The sequence below is a fragment of the Enoplosus armatus genome, chromosome 20 (genome assembly GCF_043641665.1).
Source record: "Enoplosus armatus isolate fEnoArm2 chromosome 20, fEnoArm2.hap1, whole genome shotgun sequence".
NCBI lineage: Eukaryota > Metazoa > Chordata > Actinopteri > Centrarchiformes > Enoplosidae > Enoplosus > Enoplosus armatus.
Window position 1 is genome coordinate 12,268,624 of NC_092199.1, and position 19,346 is coordinate 12,287,969.

Below are 19,346 nucleotides of genomic sequence, written 5' to 3' on the forward strand. Positions count from 1 at the left end.
ACTCTGCCACAGGGACAGGGTTAAAACACACCCATGTACACTGTATACTGCCTCAGCAGCTTTCATGTGTAACACTGAAAGGAATTATTTAAAGGCTTTTTTGTGATACCATGTTTTATGTTGATATACTGTTTTACATTATTTACATTGTGAAAAATTAATTCAGCCAAAGAATCAAAGCAGACTGCAGTATTTATGCTCGTCATTCATGACTTGAGTTGCTTCCAACGAGGTAAAAGGTGGAGGCTGACAGTTGGCTAGAGTTTCTGTTTATTCTTCAGTGAGATGGACTTTCTGTTGCTGTGCTTCATGCTGTAGAGCAGCGCTGCACCAGCGTCGGTTAGAGACTGGTGGGAGGAAGAAGAGAGGAAGAGTTATCAGAAAAAGTTGAGCAAAACAGGCAAAGTATTCCAGTACGAAGGACCTGATATAAAGTACCTGTGAGTCTGAAATGACAGATTTTCTCTGAAAAAGAAAAACAAAAGAGTTAATTTATGTAAGTGTGGTGATTCTAACCAACGTGAGGCACCGAACCTGATAGAAATACTGTTAAAAACTCACCCTTGTGAAGTTATGTATGTTGTTGTATATTGGCTCCATGGTTTTAACCCATTCTTGGTATGTCTGTCTGTCCTCAGCACTGCGATTATGCTCTCTGCAAACAGAGACACACTCACGTTGAACAGCACAGTTCATCTGATTTCCATTTTCCTTTGACTCACTTTTTACTTTGAGTTTTGCTCTCAGTTTATGTAATCCAATGCAGTCATATCTGTCATCTAAAATCATATTTTTGTTCATAGCATTTCATGCTAAATGCTCTTAAATTCTTTTTTAATTTCACCTGCACAATTACCAGACCTCCCTCATTAAATCCATTTGTCAGACTTCAGCATAAATCAGCTCTCACTCTACATGTTGCCCACACACCAACGTCAGTCAGAGTTTCCTCCGTCCCTCCTGTAACTCACATTGCTCTTTCAATCAGCTTCCTCTGCGGCTCTCCTTCCCTCCTGGCGTCCTGGAAGCGGCCTCTGACGGCCAGAGCAGCACTGGCCTGTGACGAGTTGAGCTGAATGATAGCCAGAGACAGAGAGGACAGGGCCGCCGAGCTGAGGAGGGTCACACTTTCATCATAAGAGTGCTTCGCAACATTTACAGCTTCAGCCTTGCCATTGTATTACTACGCATACACACACAGGGGCCACTTTGTAGCCGCTCAGATGGTGAATTGCACGACCTTCATTCAGTATATGAAGCGGGCAGACTGAGCTGAGAGGTTCATTTGCTGTGTGACTAAATGTTAGAATGGATGAGAAATGCGATTTACATGCTGCAATCATTTCTGCATGATGTGAAGGGCTGCGGTATCTCGGCAACAGCCAGTCTCCGTGGATTTTCCAAACTGCTTTGCCTAAAGGTTCTCAGAGATTTGGTATGAAATAATATATCTAATCAATTGTTGTCCTTAGGGGGAGAACGCCTCGTTGATTAAAGATGTCACAAGATAATGACTTGTTTAAGCGTACAAGGAGGCCACAAGCATGTAAACAGCTCAGTACAAGAGTGGTGTGTGTGTGTGTGTGAGTGTGTGTGAGAAAAGAAAAACTGTAATTATGGAAATATCATTATCACCTGTCATCAGTAACATCTCGGTCTGCAGTGATCACTCTGAGCATCATCTGTCCGTTCCTCTGCCTGTACCTCATCTGCAGCTGGATGGACACACGGCTACCAGAGGCTGGAGCTGACACTGAAGAGAAGCACATAAAGAGTTTCAGGGTTTTTAAAAACAACAATCTAGTTGAGTGTTTTTGAAGCACATGTTGCTTTCTGACCATACTAAATATGGTGTCACGGCCTGGTTTGGTTTGTAGATTTAGATTTAGCTGATATAAGAGGTTGAACGAGTCAAACAGTGCTCTGGCCTGTATGAGGACTCAGTGGTCAGACTGGCTCAGATGATGAACCACCTCTGACCCATCTGATGCCCCTCCACTCTGAATACAGGCTGCTCCCCTTTCCCAGTTTAGGTTGAACTGCTGCAGAATTCATTAGTGTCTATTAAGTCCAGATGCATAATAGCTAAGCTGTGTATTAAATTATGAATAAGAGTCAACAGCCATACAAGCAGCTCTGTGAGGCTGTATCAAACATCACTAGCACAGTGGTGATTTTAGCTAAATGCTAATATGCTCACAACAACAATGCTAACATGCTGATGTTTAACAGACAATATTTACCTGGATTCATCATCATAGTTTAGCCTGTTAGAATGCTAACGTTTGCTAATTAGCACTAAACACATTAAGCGCAGCTAAGGCTGATGGGAATTAGTTTTGCAGATATTAAAAAGTAATAAACCAAAGTAATGGACAAAGTTTGACCTGATGATGGTGCTAGAGGAAAAGTCAGGGGATCACCAAAGTCATTAGGATTCATACTCTGGGCACCATGAAAGTCTGTACAAGATGTCATGGCGATCCATCCAATAGTTGTTGAGATATTTTAGCCTGGATCAAAGTGGTGGACCGATGAATAGACTGACATTTCCATCCCTGGAGCCACGCTGCAGCTAAAGAGTGAATTTGATCTGAAAGCTATCACTTTCTGACAGACTAGTATATTTCTTTGTTTGCTTTGACAGCTTCTGCAGTAGACGTTGCAGTAGACTTTTCTCTGCAACTGAAACTGGAAAGGTAAAAAACCCCAACATTATCTGTTGTAATGTGAATTTCTTAAAGAGGCTGTTTATTTCTGGCAAGCTGAATGTTTCTTTCAGTTAGCCTTCAGGTGGTTGTTACAGTGGTGGCATACCAGTCTTTTCTCACCATCTGTGTCCTGTTCACTGGCTCCGAACTGGAAGGTGATCTCTGTATCTGGGTCCACGTTCCCCACCTCTCTGGTCCCTTTGTGTCCTGCTTCCCTCTCTCCTCTCATACTCCTGCACCAAAGGAGAACATCAGTCAATGCTGTGGGTTTTGTTAGTAATATAGTTTAAAGTACATTTGTGTGCAAGCTAGACCACTTGAGGAAGAATTTAGAAATATTAGTATTTAAGGTATAAGGCGCAGGTCTTCTCACAGTGATTGGGGCAGCAGTAATGTGACAGTGCAATGTGTAGCTGTGGTCCTGTTTTTGATGATCTGTTCAAACTCCGGGTGCAACCTCTTGGGACTTGCTATCACCACCTAGGGGATAACACACACACACACACACACACACACACACGAGTGATATGCCTAATAAAAATATTGCCGCTCAGTATAAAAATCTGTCCAAACTGTCTCTTACTGTCCCTCCAGTGCGATCTGCGAGTCTTCCCAGCTCATCCAGCCTGCAGTCTGTTCCCTCAATGGACAGTACAGACACCGTCACACTAATGAAAGAAGGACATTTCCTCATTAGTACTAATATTAGCACCAATAGAAGTCTTATAGTTACTGGTGGAGCAACAGTGCTTCAAGTATGTAAATGTATGTTAATTGTTTTTTTTTAATGCTTGTTCCATTCTTGACATTGATGAGGAGACGTGTACCAACCCCTGATTGGCGGCATACTCCCCCAGCTCCTGGTAGAAGATGGTGGATGAGAGGAGTGTGCGAGCATCATTATCCTCCACCTCCAGATTCCCCAGCTCTGTGTTGGCCTTCCCATCTGTACAGATAATCACCTTCGAGATCAGCAGGGATAAGCAGATCAGGATTGTATTGTTTTAAGAAAATAGAAAAATGAAAGAATTGACATATGATTGTGTTGGGACTGCACCACACCATTTATGACAAATCATATTAACTTTTCACTGCAAAAGTGTAGAAATTGATGGTAATGAATGCAAGCCTGAGGGTCAACAAACAAAAGTGTGAGTACATGTGACCGTCACTGTGTGGGATTCCTGGTTCCTTTTCAGTTATTATTATTTGTTTATGCGCCTGAACACTTTATGGGCTTTACTGAATCTATGCAACTATGCAGTGCAGTGAAATGGTCATTCACTACAGGTCACATGTATAATGTAGTATATGTGAAGTGTAAATGGGCTAAAACATACAAACACACCAAACCTACCTTGGACCCTGGCTGTCTGGAGGCCATCGCAATCGCCAGGAGGGCAGCAGGACCGAGAGCCGTGGTCCCACTTTCAGATAATCTTTCCACAAGAGGAAGATCAAAAACTACATCTGTTATTTGAAGATAATGTAACTTTTTTTGTAATAAAAGACAAAAACAATTGATTATACACCAATCACTGGTCTTTCCCCCACCCCGTAACTTGTCTTTGTAAGTAGTCCTTGGTCTGTGAGAGTGGAGGTGGACTGGGGAAACTGGCTGCAGCCTCTTTCAGATGGTCGCTGTCAGTCAACTCATCACCACTCAGGAAATGTGACATGAAATTCTCATATCCATGTATTGTCACCTAGCAACACATACAACACAATAACTTCATATGAGAGAATAATAAACTGAAAAACAAATCACAAACTTAAAAGACAGAAATAGACAACTAAAAGAACATTGAGGAGAATCAGGGAGAAAATGTAAAATATACATACAAATCTGTTGTGAGTTTTTGGAGATCAAGCCTCTGACGATCATGTGTACCTGATAGTTGAAGGTGATGAGTCCCACTCGTATGTCAGGTTGTTGTTCACTCAGTCTCTGAACACACTGCAACACGGCCTCCTGGACACACTGGTTTGAATACAGTGATTTTTTTTTTATCACCAACGGCATCTTGATAGCATCTTTGGACAGCTGTTATTGTAGTAGTCGTGTCTTGCAAACGTTAAAAGGAGAAAATGAGCGAGAACTCACGTGAAGACGGGATCTGTGGACAACATGCTCTCCCTCTGACACCTTAAAACAACAGAGATTGATCACTTGAAACACCACTTGTTGTATTTGTGAATGTCAACTGTCATGATAGCAACAAAGGAAAGAGATCAGTGTCCGTCATGTGGCTTTACCTGGGAGGTGATGCTCATGGAGCCTGAGATGTCGATGCAGAAGAGCAGCAGAGCGTCTGCGGCACACAGGGGCTTCTCATCAGGACGGAGCAAAAAGAGGCTATCCTGGTAACCACATGGAGGACACTGTGTCATACTGGTAGAGCTGGTCAACTCCCAGGGCTGACAGAAGTAACACATATTAACCTGTAGTTCAGCATAAGGAGAGAGGACTCAGTCAGAGCAACCAGAGACACACAAATCCCAGTTATGCATTGTTTCATTATGTTAGGATCAATATTGCCTCTAAGAGTTTGTCACGCTCTCTATTTCCCATGATTACAAAGAGATTTAAGGTTATGACTCTTAATAGTGTCACTACAGTTTCAGAATAAAAGCCAAATGAAATACAGTATGTAATTACCACATTGTCATAGGAGGAGTCCAGCACAGAGCCACACTGGGAGCAGGTGGCGGGTTCCCCCTGTATGGTCTGCACTGGAAATGTGCAAACATGATCGTCATCATAAGCCAATGGGACTGAAAATGAAAACTAGACGGTAGATAGTGAAGATTTTATGGCGATGATCAAAATTTACTGACCTCTTTCCTCTGAGAGTAATTTCCCTAAACTGACGAGGACCACATTAGGATTCCCCGGCAGAAGCCCCTTATCTGCTGATCCTGAGTTGGGAACAAGAGCATCTCAAATAAGCATTTTGTGTTGCGTCGGTGGTGCAAAGCATTCATAATGAGTGACAGCATGACAGAGACTGTTACAATTACCTTTACTTGCAGGTGATGAGACACGTGGCGGGTCTGTAAGTGATTTCTGAGATGGTGAGCGAGGTGAGAGAGATGTGGGTAACAGAACCAGGTAATCTGGCATTGACGTCATGAAAGAAGGTCTCGGAGGAAGAGGAGGGGCTGAGGTTTGAGAGCAGAACGCAATAAACTGTCTGTCCCTTAAAACTATTTGCACAAAGCTGCTTCAAATCTGGAAAACACGGCATGTTGTCCGTTTACCTGATGTCATGGCCGACACGCTGCTCTCAGCTGGCAGCTTCACCTGGACCCCTGTGCCTTCTGGTGTCGTGTATGAGTAGTTTGGGTCCCAGGGTTGTGCATTTAAATCCGGCTCACTTTTAGGGAGGTCATAGGTGAATGTCTGACTGTTGGTGTTGGGGGACGGGAGTGGCTGGCTGTTTGCTGCAGGTCTCATGTGTGGCGGAAGAAGCGCTGGGTAAAGCAGGTGGGAGCAGTGTGTTAAAGGAATAATTCACCCAAACAATAAAAACTGTCACTGAACTAGTAGGCTGCAGTTCAATGAAATACCTACATAAGAGCAGTGGACCACCAAACACACAGTGATTTACCACCAAACAAAATACAGGCTTAAAGGGCCGGTTCAGCCAAATCTTTTGGGATGCACCAATCCAATAAGTCGGATTGGTGTCAGTGCCAAGGGAAAAGGTTGAAATGCTGCTTCCTTAACCTAAAGTGATGTCTAACCATGCAAATACGTTTGGTTTAACATGTTCAGATTTTGAGATAGGCCATCAACCGCTGTGATTTCTGCCTCCAGGCCAAATGAAATGCACCACTCATGATATCTCAATCCTTGGACAAATACTACAAATAAACTATCCGCATGATTTGGTACCAAAAGAGGTAATGAGAAAACACTTTATTTTTGTCATTGAAAATAACAATCATTGACAGACCTCTGGGCGCATTCACACGTCTGTGTTTTTTATGTTGTAGCATCTGGCAATCTAGTGAAAAATACGTTTTTTTAGGCTCATGCTGAAATCCTTTGATGACAAATTTTGCTGCACATGCGAAGAAATGTTCTTGCATCTGAACAAAGGTGTAGCCTAAAGATGGCCATCATCATCAAGGTGAATTACTCCTTTAAGATATCAATGGCAGCTAAGGTAATCGGGACATCACTATAGCACAGAAACTAAACTTGTTCAGCCACACATTAGCACTGACATTACCACATTCACAGTACCTGTTTTTCGAGGAAGTGCTGTCTGCTGAGGGGTTATACTGATGGAAGAAGCTGCCTCCTTTTTATTGTGAAATTCTGCATTTTCATAGGGCGGGCTTGTGGGTTTCACAGCCTTCTTCACCTCCCTGCTCTTCTCCAACTGTTCAATAATGTTGGGGGGAGATGGGATGGATTTCGTCGATTTGGCTTCTGCAGAGTTTGTTGGAGGAGGAGGGGGAGGAATGCGAGGACGGATCCGGTTAACAGGAGGGAGAAGAGCTAAAAAACATGAAAAAAAATCATGTACAGTGGCTGTGGATTTGAGAACAGTTTCTTGCAAGAGCAATGTGAGCGCAGACAAAACAACTGGTGCAGTGGTGACCTTTGTGCGGTGAAGAAAATGTGACTCAGGTGGCAGATGGCTTTTACTGAGCAAAGCAAAGTGTCTGAAAGGAATATCTCCTAAGATAGACAGGAGAGGTTGTGTGTGTCACTGATTGCATAATATATAATGATACTTAACCAACCAGTCACCCGGAAAGCTCTGATGAAAGGAAAAATCCACTTGACAGATACTTTTACACAGTCTTTACACAATCTTTTATATTCAAAACAAACTAGCAGGTATTTTGTGATTAAGTAAAGTTCAGTTAAGTCCTACATTTCCCAGAATGCCTTTTGACAGAGAATGGATCTGACAGTAGGTGAGATGTCAGTGACAGACGTAGTGACAGCAGGGTGAAAGCTTTGTGTCTCTTTTGTGGATTTCTTCAGACTGGTGAGTAAACAAAGGCACTATTTCAATCTGACACTGAAATCTGATATTTACTGTCGATGTTTTAGATATGTGAAATTATTTCAGGTGTGAAACGTCACTGAAGCTGCATTGAAAATATCAGTGTGTCTAGCTAGTGATCTCTGCATTCGTGCTATAGATTTATATTTTATATTTTTCTTTAATGTCAGATGCCTGGGAGCGTTTGAAAGAAATCATACCTGAACGTTTAATAACATGGGCATTGGATCGTTGGCCGTCCTTCTGAGTCACTGATGGCGGCACGTAAACAAACCCACAAGCAAATTCCATTGTCTACCTGACTGTGAGATAAAACACATTATTTAACAGAACGTGGCACACAATAACACATGGAGGAGTCTACATTGACTTATTTAACACATAACACGCTGCGTTACAATCTAATCCACGGCAATCAAAGTAATTACAGTATAATTTCCTCTGGGGATCATGTGACATTCAGGTTTTACCATTTTGACACACCTTTAAGAAGCATTCCAATAAAAGAAACCTTGCAGCCAGCATGTATCATTCAGCAATTTAAGATGAACAAATCCTCTAACAAATAAGCATATGTAAGATGTACTTACCCATGCAGACAGAACAGTGCAACCATAAACCTGAAACCCTCCCAGGTCTCAGAAATGTTTCAACTACAGTGTGACGTCTTGTCATTCACGATGTGTGTCTCAGACATCTTGTCCAACAGGTTTGTTTCCACTGTGATACTACAGTGTGTGTGAGCACAAAGCTGCGAGGTTGGGTGGTTAGGCAGAGATTTATCGCATATTGCCCAACTCTAGTTAAACATTTCATGAATGTAAACGAAATGGGTGGAAGAATAGAAGCTGAATAGAGAAACATGGCAGCAAAGTGTTGAAGGTCAAGATGAATAATATAGATAATAGTCTTTCAAAGTAAAAGCATATCCTACACGGACTATCCTGTAAAAGTCTTTCATGTAGACAGATATATTGTGGCATGCTATTATGTTCCTATTCATATGTGTGTGTAAGCATGGGAAGAAATGTAAGTAAAAAAAGAAAATAGCATCTGTAATGTAATATGATTTGTTTTAGGAATGCCAAGACAAATCTACAAGACTTCTGAGGACTTGAGGAATGAAGAAATAAATTCCTAAACCAAAGAGCATAGCTTAAAACAATGACTTTTTTGTTAAATGTCTGAGTATTTTCCTTGGCCTATGTTTGATTCATAAAATTAAATGTATCCATATGTGCAATAAATTAGCTGGTCGCAAAATAAAAACCCCCCAACAACATTAAATACTATTTAAACATTTGAAATGAAAGTTATGGCACAAATACACACGTTTTTGCTTTTAATCTGTTCTTTGGTCTTTTGTGTTGTTTTTCTTAAAGACTAAGAGTCTACTGTCAAGCTAGAGCCACTGTGAGGCTGTACTTACAGGCACAGCAGTGCTTTGAGCTAAATGCTAATGTCACACAAACATGCAGACAGTGACAATGCTAACAAGCTGATGTTTACCAGGTGTAATGTTTACCATGTTCACCGTCTTAGTTAAGCATGTTAGCATGCTGACATATGCTAATTACCATAAAACACAAAGTGCAGCTGAGGCTGATGGGATGTAGGAATTAGCAGGGTCACAAACCAAAGTACTGAACAGATTCAAAATTTGACCAGCTGAAGGCGCTAGATGAAAAGTTAAGGGATCACCAAAGTGATTATAATTCATCCTGTTGGGAACATAAATATGTACCAAGTTTCACAGCAGTCCTGCCAATATTTGATGAGACATTTAATTCAAAACCACAAATGTCTACCTCATGGTGGCGCTAGTGGAAAAGGCATCAGGTGATCACCAAAGTCATCAGAATTCGTCCTCTGAGGGCCATGAATGTCGGGACAAAATGTTGTACCACTCCAAAAGGTAGATGGATGTTGAGATATTTCTCTGAATAAGTGAAAAATTTGAAAAAGGCCCTAGATGAAAAGTGAGGAGATCACTAGAGTCATTAGGGTTCATCCTCTGGGGACCATGGATATATTCACCAAATTATATGGTAGTCCATCCAATAACTGTAGATACATTTCACTAAAAAAACAAAAATGTCAAGCTTATGGTGGCGCTAAAGGAAAAGTCCAGGGATCACCAAAGTTATTAGGATTCATGCTCTGGGGACCATGAATGACTGAATTTCATGGCAATTCATCTGATAGTTGTTGAGATATTTCAGTCTGGACCAAAGTGGTGGACTGACCATGTGACCAGTATTACCATCCATACACCCACACAGCTAGCATGGCAAAATAAAGAAAAAAATAAGACAGATTAAAGGCAAAACAATTACACTTTTATTTTGAAAGTCCACTCCCTCAGTCAAAGTAACTTCTGGGTGTTTCTAAGTAATACTTATTGAGTAAACATTAACCTTGTGTGCACACATCATAATAAACCTGCGCCTGGGAAAACCTCATGTTTCATTATCTTTCATTACAGTGGCCTTATGATTCAGACATGATGGCTGTAAATAAATATCCTCTCTTGTTGTCTTTTGTTTCACCTTAACGTGCACACATGCATGCAAACACACATACACACTCACACATATACACATACAGCTCCTGCACAAACAGTACATTCTAGTCTTTGATAAGTTATTGCAGAAGTACTCAAAGTAAGTTAGAATATTAAGGCCTTAACACATTTGACATTTCAAAAATGGCTGGGAACAGATTACATCCGACATTAACTCAAAATCAGTGTGTCAACAAATAATACAATAATAATTGTTATTTTTAAAAGATTTGAAAACTAACTCTTTGAGAGAAATAAGTTTAGGACATAGTATATTAGACTGCGTGACATCACTCAACAACTTCAACATAATTTGCTGGGTAGAAGCCCTCCTTCCCTCCGCTCAGGACTCCTCGACACCAACCCTGGTCATCCTCCTCCTCGACCTTCAGGAACATTTCACCTGCGATTAAAAGGAATTAAATTAGTCATAGTCAGTTAAAATGCAACATCTTGCTTCTGTAATTCAACATATAGAAAAAAAACCAGTTTTAATAAAGAATAAGTGTGTGTTATGATACGCAGAGTAGTCATTTTTAGTTTACTTTAAAGTACCAACCAACAGAGCTCATGGGAGTTTTCTAATTGGTCACCTTACTCATTCTTTGGCACTTTGACTATAACATAGTTCAACTGAAATAACCTCTGTGAGTTCAGTAGATGTTATTGCAGATCCAAGTAAGAACACAGCATCACTCTATGTTGAAGCCATTGAAATGCCTTAAGATTCCTGTTGAGGCCACTAGGTGCTTTCTCTAAATAAAAGTTTAGAGGGTGTGTTTGCCTTGATTGACTGATTGTGGCAGTTTGCTACCTCAGCTTTACTCAGCTGCACAGAAGTGAGTTGCTGTCTGGCTACAAAACTTACAAGGACACTTTTTGTCTTTGCAGGACGGGAATGACGTTGTAGCCACAAAACCAAAGTTTAGAGCTGTTGAACTGTATCTATCTAACTATCTGTATTTCACTGTGTAAGTAAAACATCTTGTTTAAAACTACAACACTGTCATAAGGCAAGATAAAACAGTATGAAAGACAAAGGGGATGATTCTGGTGCCAATCTAGGTGATGAGGTTGGAAAAAAAAAACTATTTACATCAGTAAACTGCATCATTTGAGAGGGATGGGATGCATTTCTGTCTCCTCACTCAGATTCATACTGATACAATGGTTGTAAGTTTGTATAAAAACCTTGCCTATCGTAGCTTTAACATTGAGAACAACACCACTGTCTAAATACATTTGAGTGTCGTCACATCACACTTCATTTGTCACCTGATTTAAAGGACAGCTCATCACCCTCCTCTCCCACGTAGTTGTACAGAGCTCGCACCTTCACACCTCCAATCATCACGCTACCAGGAGAAGACAAGGATGTTTAGACAGTCAAAAAACATAAACATGACTTGTACTTTGTTCTTTTTTTTTTGATTAGTTACCATATATTGAAAGCACCACAGTGGGTAACTTACGGTCGGCCCTCTTTTCTTTTCTGGTCCCTCTTCTTTCTGTTTAGCTTTTTTACTGGTGGGACCCATTCCTGGTGGAAGAGATCAACGTTTGGGTTTCAACATTTTGGTCAAGTTAAACAGCTAACAATAAATGCTTGGCAAGATCATGCAAATATCAACACAACTTCAGGTTATCTTGGGGCTGAGTACAAACCTTTTAATACCAGAGATCTATAAATGTTACTATGTGGTGAAAACACTTCAATGAAGTCTTGTTTGTATGGGTTTTAGACAGTGTGTGAGACCATGGTAAAATATAGGAAAAATACTACAACGTTACAAGGTTTTCACACAAATATTCATTTTAGAAGATACTGCCACCTTTAGTTCATGATATTTCTAATGTAAGAAATGTCCTGCATGTATTTTCTTTCCTCCACGTATTGGAGTGAAACTTTGTAGCATACTTCAATCTTTGGCCAGTCGGTGGGCATGCCAGGGCCGTGGTTGTTCTTCCACCATTTGACATCATCTTGCTCACTGATGGACATCAGAGTGTGGTGGAGCTCGCTGTACACTGCCTTCACACTGACACAAGGACACAGAGACACAATAAATACACATTTGCTCTGCATTAACCCAAGAGTCACACACACACACACACACACACACACACACACACACACACACACACACACACTTTTGTCACACCCAGCTCACCTCTCATTGTTGGTGATGTCGAGATGTCTGTGGATGGAGAGGAAGGCCTGCTTCAGAAAGCTGATCCTCTTCCTCTCCTCCTCCTGCGACTGTTCAAAAATGGCCTCCATCTCCTCCATGTAGCGAGGCGTGTAGGACGTCACATCCTCCAGCATTTTCTCGTAGCGCTCTATATTCTGCAGACAGACAGTCTTATGATGTTTTATGATGAAGGTTGCCGTTCACTCTTCCTCAGGAAGAACATCTACTGTGTTTTTTTTTTAATGGAGGACGATCTAAAATAAGTATAAATCATCTGGTGCTCTTTACTGTTCCCATGCTGGGCTCCGTAAACACTGAGCAGCGTAACAATAACACATCTCCATACAAGGGAAATGCTTGGAACAGAAATTTAGGGCTGGGGCTCGTGTTTAGAGTTGATAGTTTCTCAACTGAATAAATATCAGCGCATGCAGCAGGCCGACGAAACTGTCTTGGAATGCAACATGTTTAACTCCATGTGGCATGTCGTGAATCAGGAATTGTGAATTTAAATGTGCTGTGAATGAAGCCCTTATTCAGCATGCATGACTGAGCTTGGAGTGAAGCGGCGCAGTGTGTCAACATCTCTCCTCTCACCTTCTCTTTCTCCTCTGTGGCCTTTTCTCTGGCATCTGTGATTTTCTGCTTTTTCTCTGGACTCATCTCAGAGTTTTCGATTGCTTGTTTCTCTTTGTCGAGGGCTGTTTGCTCCCTCTGACAGGACTTGTGATATGCTACCCGGCCCTTCTCCAGCTGTTGAATACACAATCACACACATACATGTTATTTACCTGTAGGAAAAGTGTGACATTTAAAAACATATTCTAATTAGCTTTCTTGCCGAGAGGTAGATGAGAAGATTGATGCCACCCTCATGTTTGTCCTGTAAATATGAAGCTACGGCCAGGAGATGGTTAGCTTAGCTTAACACAGAGACTGGAACCAGGGGGAAACAGCTAGCATGGCTCTGTTCAAGCCTGCCGACCCCTCTAAAGCTCACACGTAATATCTCATTTGCTGAATTCGCACAAAAAACACAGTAACTCTCCATAACACTACAACATGTCATTGATACACTGATTTCATTTTGAACAGCATTGTATTGTACATTTAATGTTTCCCCATTTTCAACTCAAAGTTGAATTTTTGATAATTTAGATAAGATATAGATCTGGCACCAAACCCCGGGACCTTGGCTTTTATAGGGATTAAACTGAGATGCAACATGTTAATCAGTGAACTTCAGAGGTGCTGGTAGGGCAGAGCCAGGCTACTGTTTACCTCTGTTTTCAGTCTTTATGCTAAGTGTAGCAATCTTCTTAACTAACTCTCGGCAAGAAAGCGAATGAGTGTATTTTACAAAATGTTGAACTATTCCCTTAAAGCATACTGAAAAACTACTGTTGCTGAGCGTGACAGTGAAATAGTAGTTTGACCAAAAAAAACAAACATCTTACCTGTACTTCAAAGTCCACTTACTAGCTTTTTTTCTGAGCTTTCAACCACATCTGGCGGTATTCAACAGCAGATGGAGCTGCCAACTGATTGAGTTCGCAAACTACATTCGCTCATGAAGACATGCAGTTGAAAGCTGCGGAACAAAGCTGGCAAGTGGACCTTGAGTAAAGACTTTGTGTCAAACTACCATTGCTACTTATGACCATCATTACTAGCATGTGCAGACATACACACACACACACACACACACACACACACACACACACACACACACACACACACACACACACACACAGATGAATCAAAACGACATATGTGCTGGACGACCTTTATCAGCTTTTTGGACCAGGGTTTCTGTGCACGTGAAAAACTTGTGTTGCTGTCGTGGCTCTCCCTGAACCCACAGAAGAGTTTCTTTGGAAAGGTCTCCTTCTGCCAGGTCTTCACCCGCTGCCCTTCCTCCGCCATGAGTGACTGGGAGATGGAGGAGTGGAGGGCGGACAGGCGTTCAGTGGAGGTGAAGAAACATTGCCACGCCCTCATGAGAGAGCCGTAAAGTGGCCCTGGGGAAGGAGAAAAAAAGACAGACTGAGGAATGACATAAGAGAGAGCACAGAGGTGAGTCATGGAACCAATAGAGAAATAATAACCTCCATTTGTCCTCTGGAAAGTTTCAGACAAACACAGATGCAGCTGTTTATTAAGAATAAATTTTAACTTGATGAGAGCTGACACAATCAAAAAGGCCTGGGAATGCATGTTCTCTGTTTTTAGGCTCCCCATCGTGCAGCTTCTCATACTTACGAGAATCCACTATGGACTTCCACTTGCTGCTCCACTGGCTGAGCTGCTGGGCGTACTGTTTTTCTACCTTCGCTCTCTCCATGAAGCAGGCCACAATGTCGTTGCAGGCCTGGAAGGACTGTTCAGTCCGGTGCACTGTGCGCCCATAGTTCCCCGGCTGGTAGGAGGAAAGATGGTGATGATGTGTGAGAATAACTCAACCACACAGGGATGAGTTGCTCATTCACCAACACACATGAGCACTGTTTTGGATCAAGAATTGATCATAAATATAATCCTCACCATCCAGAAGCTCTGTTTCTTGGCATCCTCGGGCGGCTCTTTGGGAAGGCTTGCCATTGTTGGGAACGTGTCTGTGTCTGAAACCAAGAGATAGCTGTTTGTGTTACACAAGTGAGTTGCCAGACTGGTTACGATGCTTAACAAGCGAGGAAAGACAGCTTTTATTGGCAGACAGGTGACACTGATTATCATGCAACAGGTTGGACGTCTACGCGGTGTAACATGCAGATACAGCAGGCTGACTTCTTCATAAGCAGAGCAGTTCCTCATGTACGGCCTGATAGGGAATAACTGTCGGCTGAAACCATGCAGTGTGTGTGTGCTGCTGAGCTTATTGCCATAACTACTTAGACGATACTGACGAGGTGTTATTTACACTGTACAGTGCTTGGATACATCCAAACCCCCTGCGTGAGTAAGGGGAGTGTCATTGCAGTGGCAGACTGGAATTCACAGGGGTGGGATCTGCCAGCAGGAATAGAACAGCTGCTCCGGCATTCTTCCTGTTGCCTTCCCAAAATAAACAGCAGGGAAAGGTCATCTTTCCCTTTGCTCTGACTAATACAAGGCCTATTAGAACCAACTGTCTCCCACTCTGACTCCTCCTGCCATTTGATTCAGAGATCATGATCACAAGAGCGTGACGGGGGGGGGGGGGGGGGGGGGGGGGGGGGTAGGTTTATGATTTGGCAAACAAACGTGACAAATGAAGCATTTAAAAGGAATAAAATGTCCACTAGCAGACATTTTCTGCACAGCATGTAAAGCTAAGCACAAGTGGCTGATACATTACAGGGAGAATTTAACAAAAGAAGGGAGATGCATGCACAAACATGCAAAAGACGCAGTCACATTCGGGCCTATTTCTGTCTGGGTAACGCGTTGACACATTGCTGGCTGAGTAATATGAAAGTGACTAACCACACCTCATCACAAGACTGAGCATGACGGAGAGTCAGGCCTCCTCTAGGACTTTCTTTCCCTCAGCTAGCTGGTCTTCATACTTATATTTTCATGTTATTTCATGTTTCTTTTTTCACTTGCTATGAGCTCCTGCGAGTGGAAACATGGCAGGGAGTCCCTGAAGGTCTGATTCTGTTCTTGTGCATGCAGAGGAAAGGAAGAAACGGGACTCAGCAGCTCATCCTCTCATTTTATCACACAGAAGCATTCATATCAAAGTATTTTAATGCTATTAAAAAAAAAAAAAAACTCCACCCACAAGCCAATAAGAAGCAGAAAGTGGCAACAGAGCAGCCATGCCTGGGAGAAACCAGCACTTACATTTCTCTCTGAATCACCAGTGATTACTCAAGTGACCACTTGTTACTGTAGTTCAAGGGCCTGCTGAGGATTTTCTCTCCATTTCTCTGTCCGTCTCCCCCTCTCCCAGTGTGCCTCTCCTCCTCTACCACATGCTTCTCTTCCCCCTCTTCCCCTCTCTCTCTCTGACCCAATTTTCCCTTGGCACTTAAAGTTACACACACACGTTGTTGATCTGAAAGTGGGCGTGAGACACAGAGACAATGCAAGCAAGCAGCAAAGAAAAAATAAATGAATTCAACAAATCAGAGGATTTGCATGGCAGTCACTCCACTGCTAATTGGCTTCAGGGCAAACAAAGAAGGAGGAAGAAACTTACCTTGCTTGCTCTCCTCCCCCGCCAGCTGTGATATTCTACTTCACAGTCATACCAGGATGAACTCTTCTTCCTCTTTCTCTTCTGTTCCCTACTTTAACCCCATCCTTTGCCTCTTTAACTCGCCGGCTTCCTCCCTATCAGGCTGTTTAGCTCTTCTTTGACTGTCACCCGCTCACTTTCTCTCCTCTCTGCTATTAGAAAAACAGCTGGAAGAATCCCCCTCCTTCTCTCTCCCTGGACGTCCCTCCCTCTGTCTCTCTCAATATGGTGCTAATGAGACGCTGAACCTTCATTTTGACTGTCCGCTGGTCACAGAACCGTGTCAGTGTGGCACAGAGTCATGTGAGCTTATTAGTGAGTGTGTGTGATAGCAGGTGGGGAGGGTGGGGGGTCCCATGGACTGCCACATTAGCCCTGTGCCCCTTTGTGACCTGCCATTCTCTATGTGGTCGGGCCTAGAAAGAGAGCATGTCAAAGAGAGTACAGTATGTTCACCCACACACTGGTTACTCATTCTGGGCTTTACTCCTCTGGATATCAGCCAGAAGCTAAAGGAGAACACCAATGTCATCCTTGAGTTACAGTTCGCTTACTGTTGTCTTTTTTATGCGATAAATGCTGTATATAATTAGACTTTTCATGCATCCACTCATTTTTAACAGCTTATCCAAGGACCACTTTCAACACCCACCATACAAGAGACAGTGTTTCTCACTTGTGGTTGTGGACGCTTAATATCAACTTGGGTACGTGTTCCTTTACGTTTTATGATGCCAAACATTGGAATACGTTAATTTACATGATAAAAAAAAGGTGGCAACCAACACAATTGCAAAAAAAGTCAAATTGTGTCTTATGTGAAACTTTGAAAAAAATTCGACTTAACTGTTTAAAAATTATTTTTGTGATTTTATTGACTATAATTTAAGTATTGGTTTGTTTGTAGCATGATGTCACTAAGATGTTACTCTTTTTACATCAAGGACCACGATGGACATACTGTAAGAAATAGACACATGCTGTAACTACAAGACACAGCATGTGTTATTTAATGTCTCCCTTCTCACAATGTCAACTAAACTAAAGTAACCTAAGATATTTACATTTCCTCCAGGGGATGTCAGGTGACATTCAAGGGAGGCCCAATATACAAAAACATGTATTTCCTCACTTACCACACACTAGTGGTATCTAGCCATACAGATAGTTTCTGCTTTATGTTCCCAGGTTTTCAGATATCATGTCTTTGAGATTCCTGCCTCCACCCGGTGCAATAGAGGTGAATGAATGTTAGTTGTGGTGCTCACAGCATTGGAAAATTACATTTGAAAATTTCAGTAGTAACATCGGTTTCCAGCGTCAGTGCCCCCGTTTACTCAGCCTCCTTTGAAAATACAGACGGGTGACAAATTAAAGAGGAAACCTGACTGAATGAGTGAAAAAAACGTAACAAATGCAAATGCTTGATGATGATATGCTGTGGTCACAGTCAACAGATCTCAACCCAATTGAACACCTATTGGAGATTTTGTTGTTAGACAGTGCTCTCCACCACCATCAAAGCTTTTTTCATACTGTGAGAATAAAAAATGGCAGCTTGTGGCTTCATCTTCAGAGAAACACAAGCCCTGACATCTGTAATTCTGCTAACTATGAGCAGACTCCAACTAGAGAAATACAAAGGAGGCACAATCTGGACGACTGGCACAAACTTTAAAAAACAACAGCATTATATTTACAATTTTCTACCACGAACCTTAAGCTGACCACCATGCTAGCTAACAGTCTCACATTCGACTTCTTCCAAGTTGTTTTTCATGCCTTACAGGCGTCTTTGGGTTTGCTGCACGAATAGAGCCACTGCTTGCTTTGAATTAAGCCATCTCATCTTCTCCCTCCCTGTGAGCTCTACTCTTTTGTCCTATTAGCTCACAGAGCCTGATGGGAAAATAATCCTGGACCCGAAAACAATGTTGTGTTCGACCACCGCAGGGCTGAGACGAGCTGCTGCCAAATGACTCAATTCAAACACAGCACTTTAAATTGGATCATTATGTGAAACTGTCAAAGGAGGGAATCCAAGGAGAAATGAGAATCACGACAGGGCCGGAGTTTATTTTAGCTTTTATTTCAACACCTTAGTTGTACCTCTATCATATTGTTTATCAGTATATACTGTATTTTATTTAAAGCAAAACTTTATATATATATATATATATATATATATTTATATATATACCTTTTATCTCTGCATACTTATGCTCATACTGTATGTAGTCATATTCATTATGCATTTCACTAGACCTAAAATACTCTTTTAAATCATAGTATGTAATGCTTTCTACACTACTGCTCAGTCCTTTCACCTCTCACAATAGTCCATCATGAGATAGCATTGATGCAACTCAGCATGAGAATACAGACTCATAATTTTAAACTCACACAGACGGAATACGCATTAACTAACGTGTGTCAGCTTCACTGGGGTCACCACAGGGCCAGCAGTATAGAAAGCATTTACAGAAAAACCCAAAATGAAACATAAACAAAACAAAGCTTCAAAGAATTTGTCCACACTATTTGGAAGACGGAGATTCTTAAAAATGTTTACATACTTAATATTATCTTTATTATACTATCTTTTTATGTTATCATTGTCATCATCAT

General features: G+C 41.7%; 2 protein-coding genes across 3 annotated transcripts; both read right to left on the reverse strand.

Moving 5' to 3' along the window:
• Nucleotides 1-114: 114 nt before the first annotated feature.
• LOC139303402 (circularly permutated Ras protein 1-like) lies at nt 115-8,374 on the reverse strand. 2 transcript variants are annotated; one of them, XM_070927208.1, is made up of 21 exons: nt 8,329-8,366; nt 7,939-8,040; nt 6,964-7,221; nt 5,973-6,185; nt 5,733-5,873; nt 5,550-5,630; nt 5,371-5,444; nt 4,968-5,153; nt 4,816-4,857; nt 4,603-4,692; nt 4,266-4,417; nt 4,069-4,150; nt 3,543-3,673; nt 3,295-3,379; nt 3,085-3,191; nt 2,832-2,944; nt 1,636-1,753; nt 972-1,112; nt 562-655; nt 439-465; nt 115-347 (listed from the first exon to the last, which is right to left on the reverse strand). In XM_070927208.1, exons 2-21 carry the CDS (start codon nt 8,027-8,029, stop codon nt 258-260), a joined length of 2,316 nt encoding a protein of 771 aa, XP_070783309.1. In that variant the 5' UTR covers nt 8,030-8,040; nt 8,329-8,366; the 3' UTR covers nt 115-257. The 2 variants fall into 2 exon arrangements, with proteins under 2 accessions (XP_070783309.1, XP_070783310.1); XM_070927209.1 differs by lacking the exon at nt 439-465 and having other exon boundaries at nt 8,329-8,374.
• A 1,681-nt stretch (nt 8,375-10,055) lies between these two features.
• LOC139303146 (protein kinase C and casein kinase substrate in neurons protein 3-like) lies at nt 10,056-16,840 on the reverse strand. Its single transcript, XM_070926870.1, has 10 exons — nt 16,680-16,840; nt 15,038-15,114; nt 14,756-14,912; nt 14,279-14,514; nt 13,091-13,246; nt 12,473-12,648; nt 12,220-12,340; nt 11,774-11,841; nt 11,577-11,656; nt 10,056-10,704 (listed from the first exon to the last, which is right to left on the reverse strand). Exons 2-10 carry the CDS (start codon nt 15,092-15,094, stop codon nt 10,592-10,594), a joined length of 1,164 nt encoding a protein of 387 aa, XP_070782971.1. The 5' UTR covers nt 15,095-15,114; nt 16,680-16,840; the 3' UTR covers nt 10,056-10,591.
• Between the last annotated feature and the right edge of the window lie 2,506 nt (nt 16,841-19,346).

Bases quoted from the DNA above. Each gene is read 5' to 3' on its own strand.
- LOC139303402 (XM_070927208.1), bottom strand. From the start codon at position 8,029: ATGGAATTTGCTTGTGGGTTTGTTTACGTGCCGCCATCAGTGACTCAG. The intron at 7,222-7,938 runs GTATGATTTCTT...CATGTTTTTTAG, and splicing joins CCATGTTATTAAACGTTCAG to CTCTTCTCCCTCCTGTTAAC. The intron at 5,631-5,732 runs GTAATTGTAACA...TTCCCAACTCAG, and splicing joins CTCATCACCTGCAAGTAAAG to GATCAGCAGATAAGGGGCTT.
- LOC139303146 (XM_070926870.1), bottom strand. From the start codon at position 15,094: ATGGCAAGCCTTCCCAAAGAGCCGCCCGAGGATGCCAAGAAACAGAGC. The intron at 14,913-15,037 runs GTGAGGATTATA...TCCTCCTACCAG, and splicing joins AGAAACAGAGCTTCTGGATG to CCGGGGAACTATGGGCGCAC. The intron at 14,515-14,755 runs GTAAGTATGAGA...CTCCTTCCCCAG, and splicing joins GAAGTCCATAGTGGATTCTC to GGCCACTTTACGGCTCTCTC.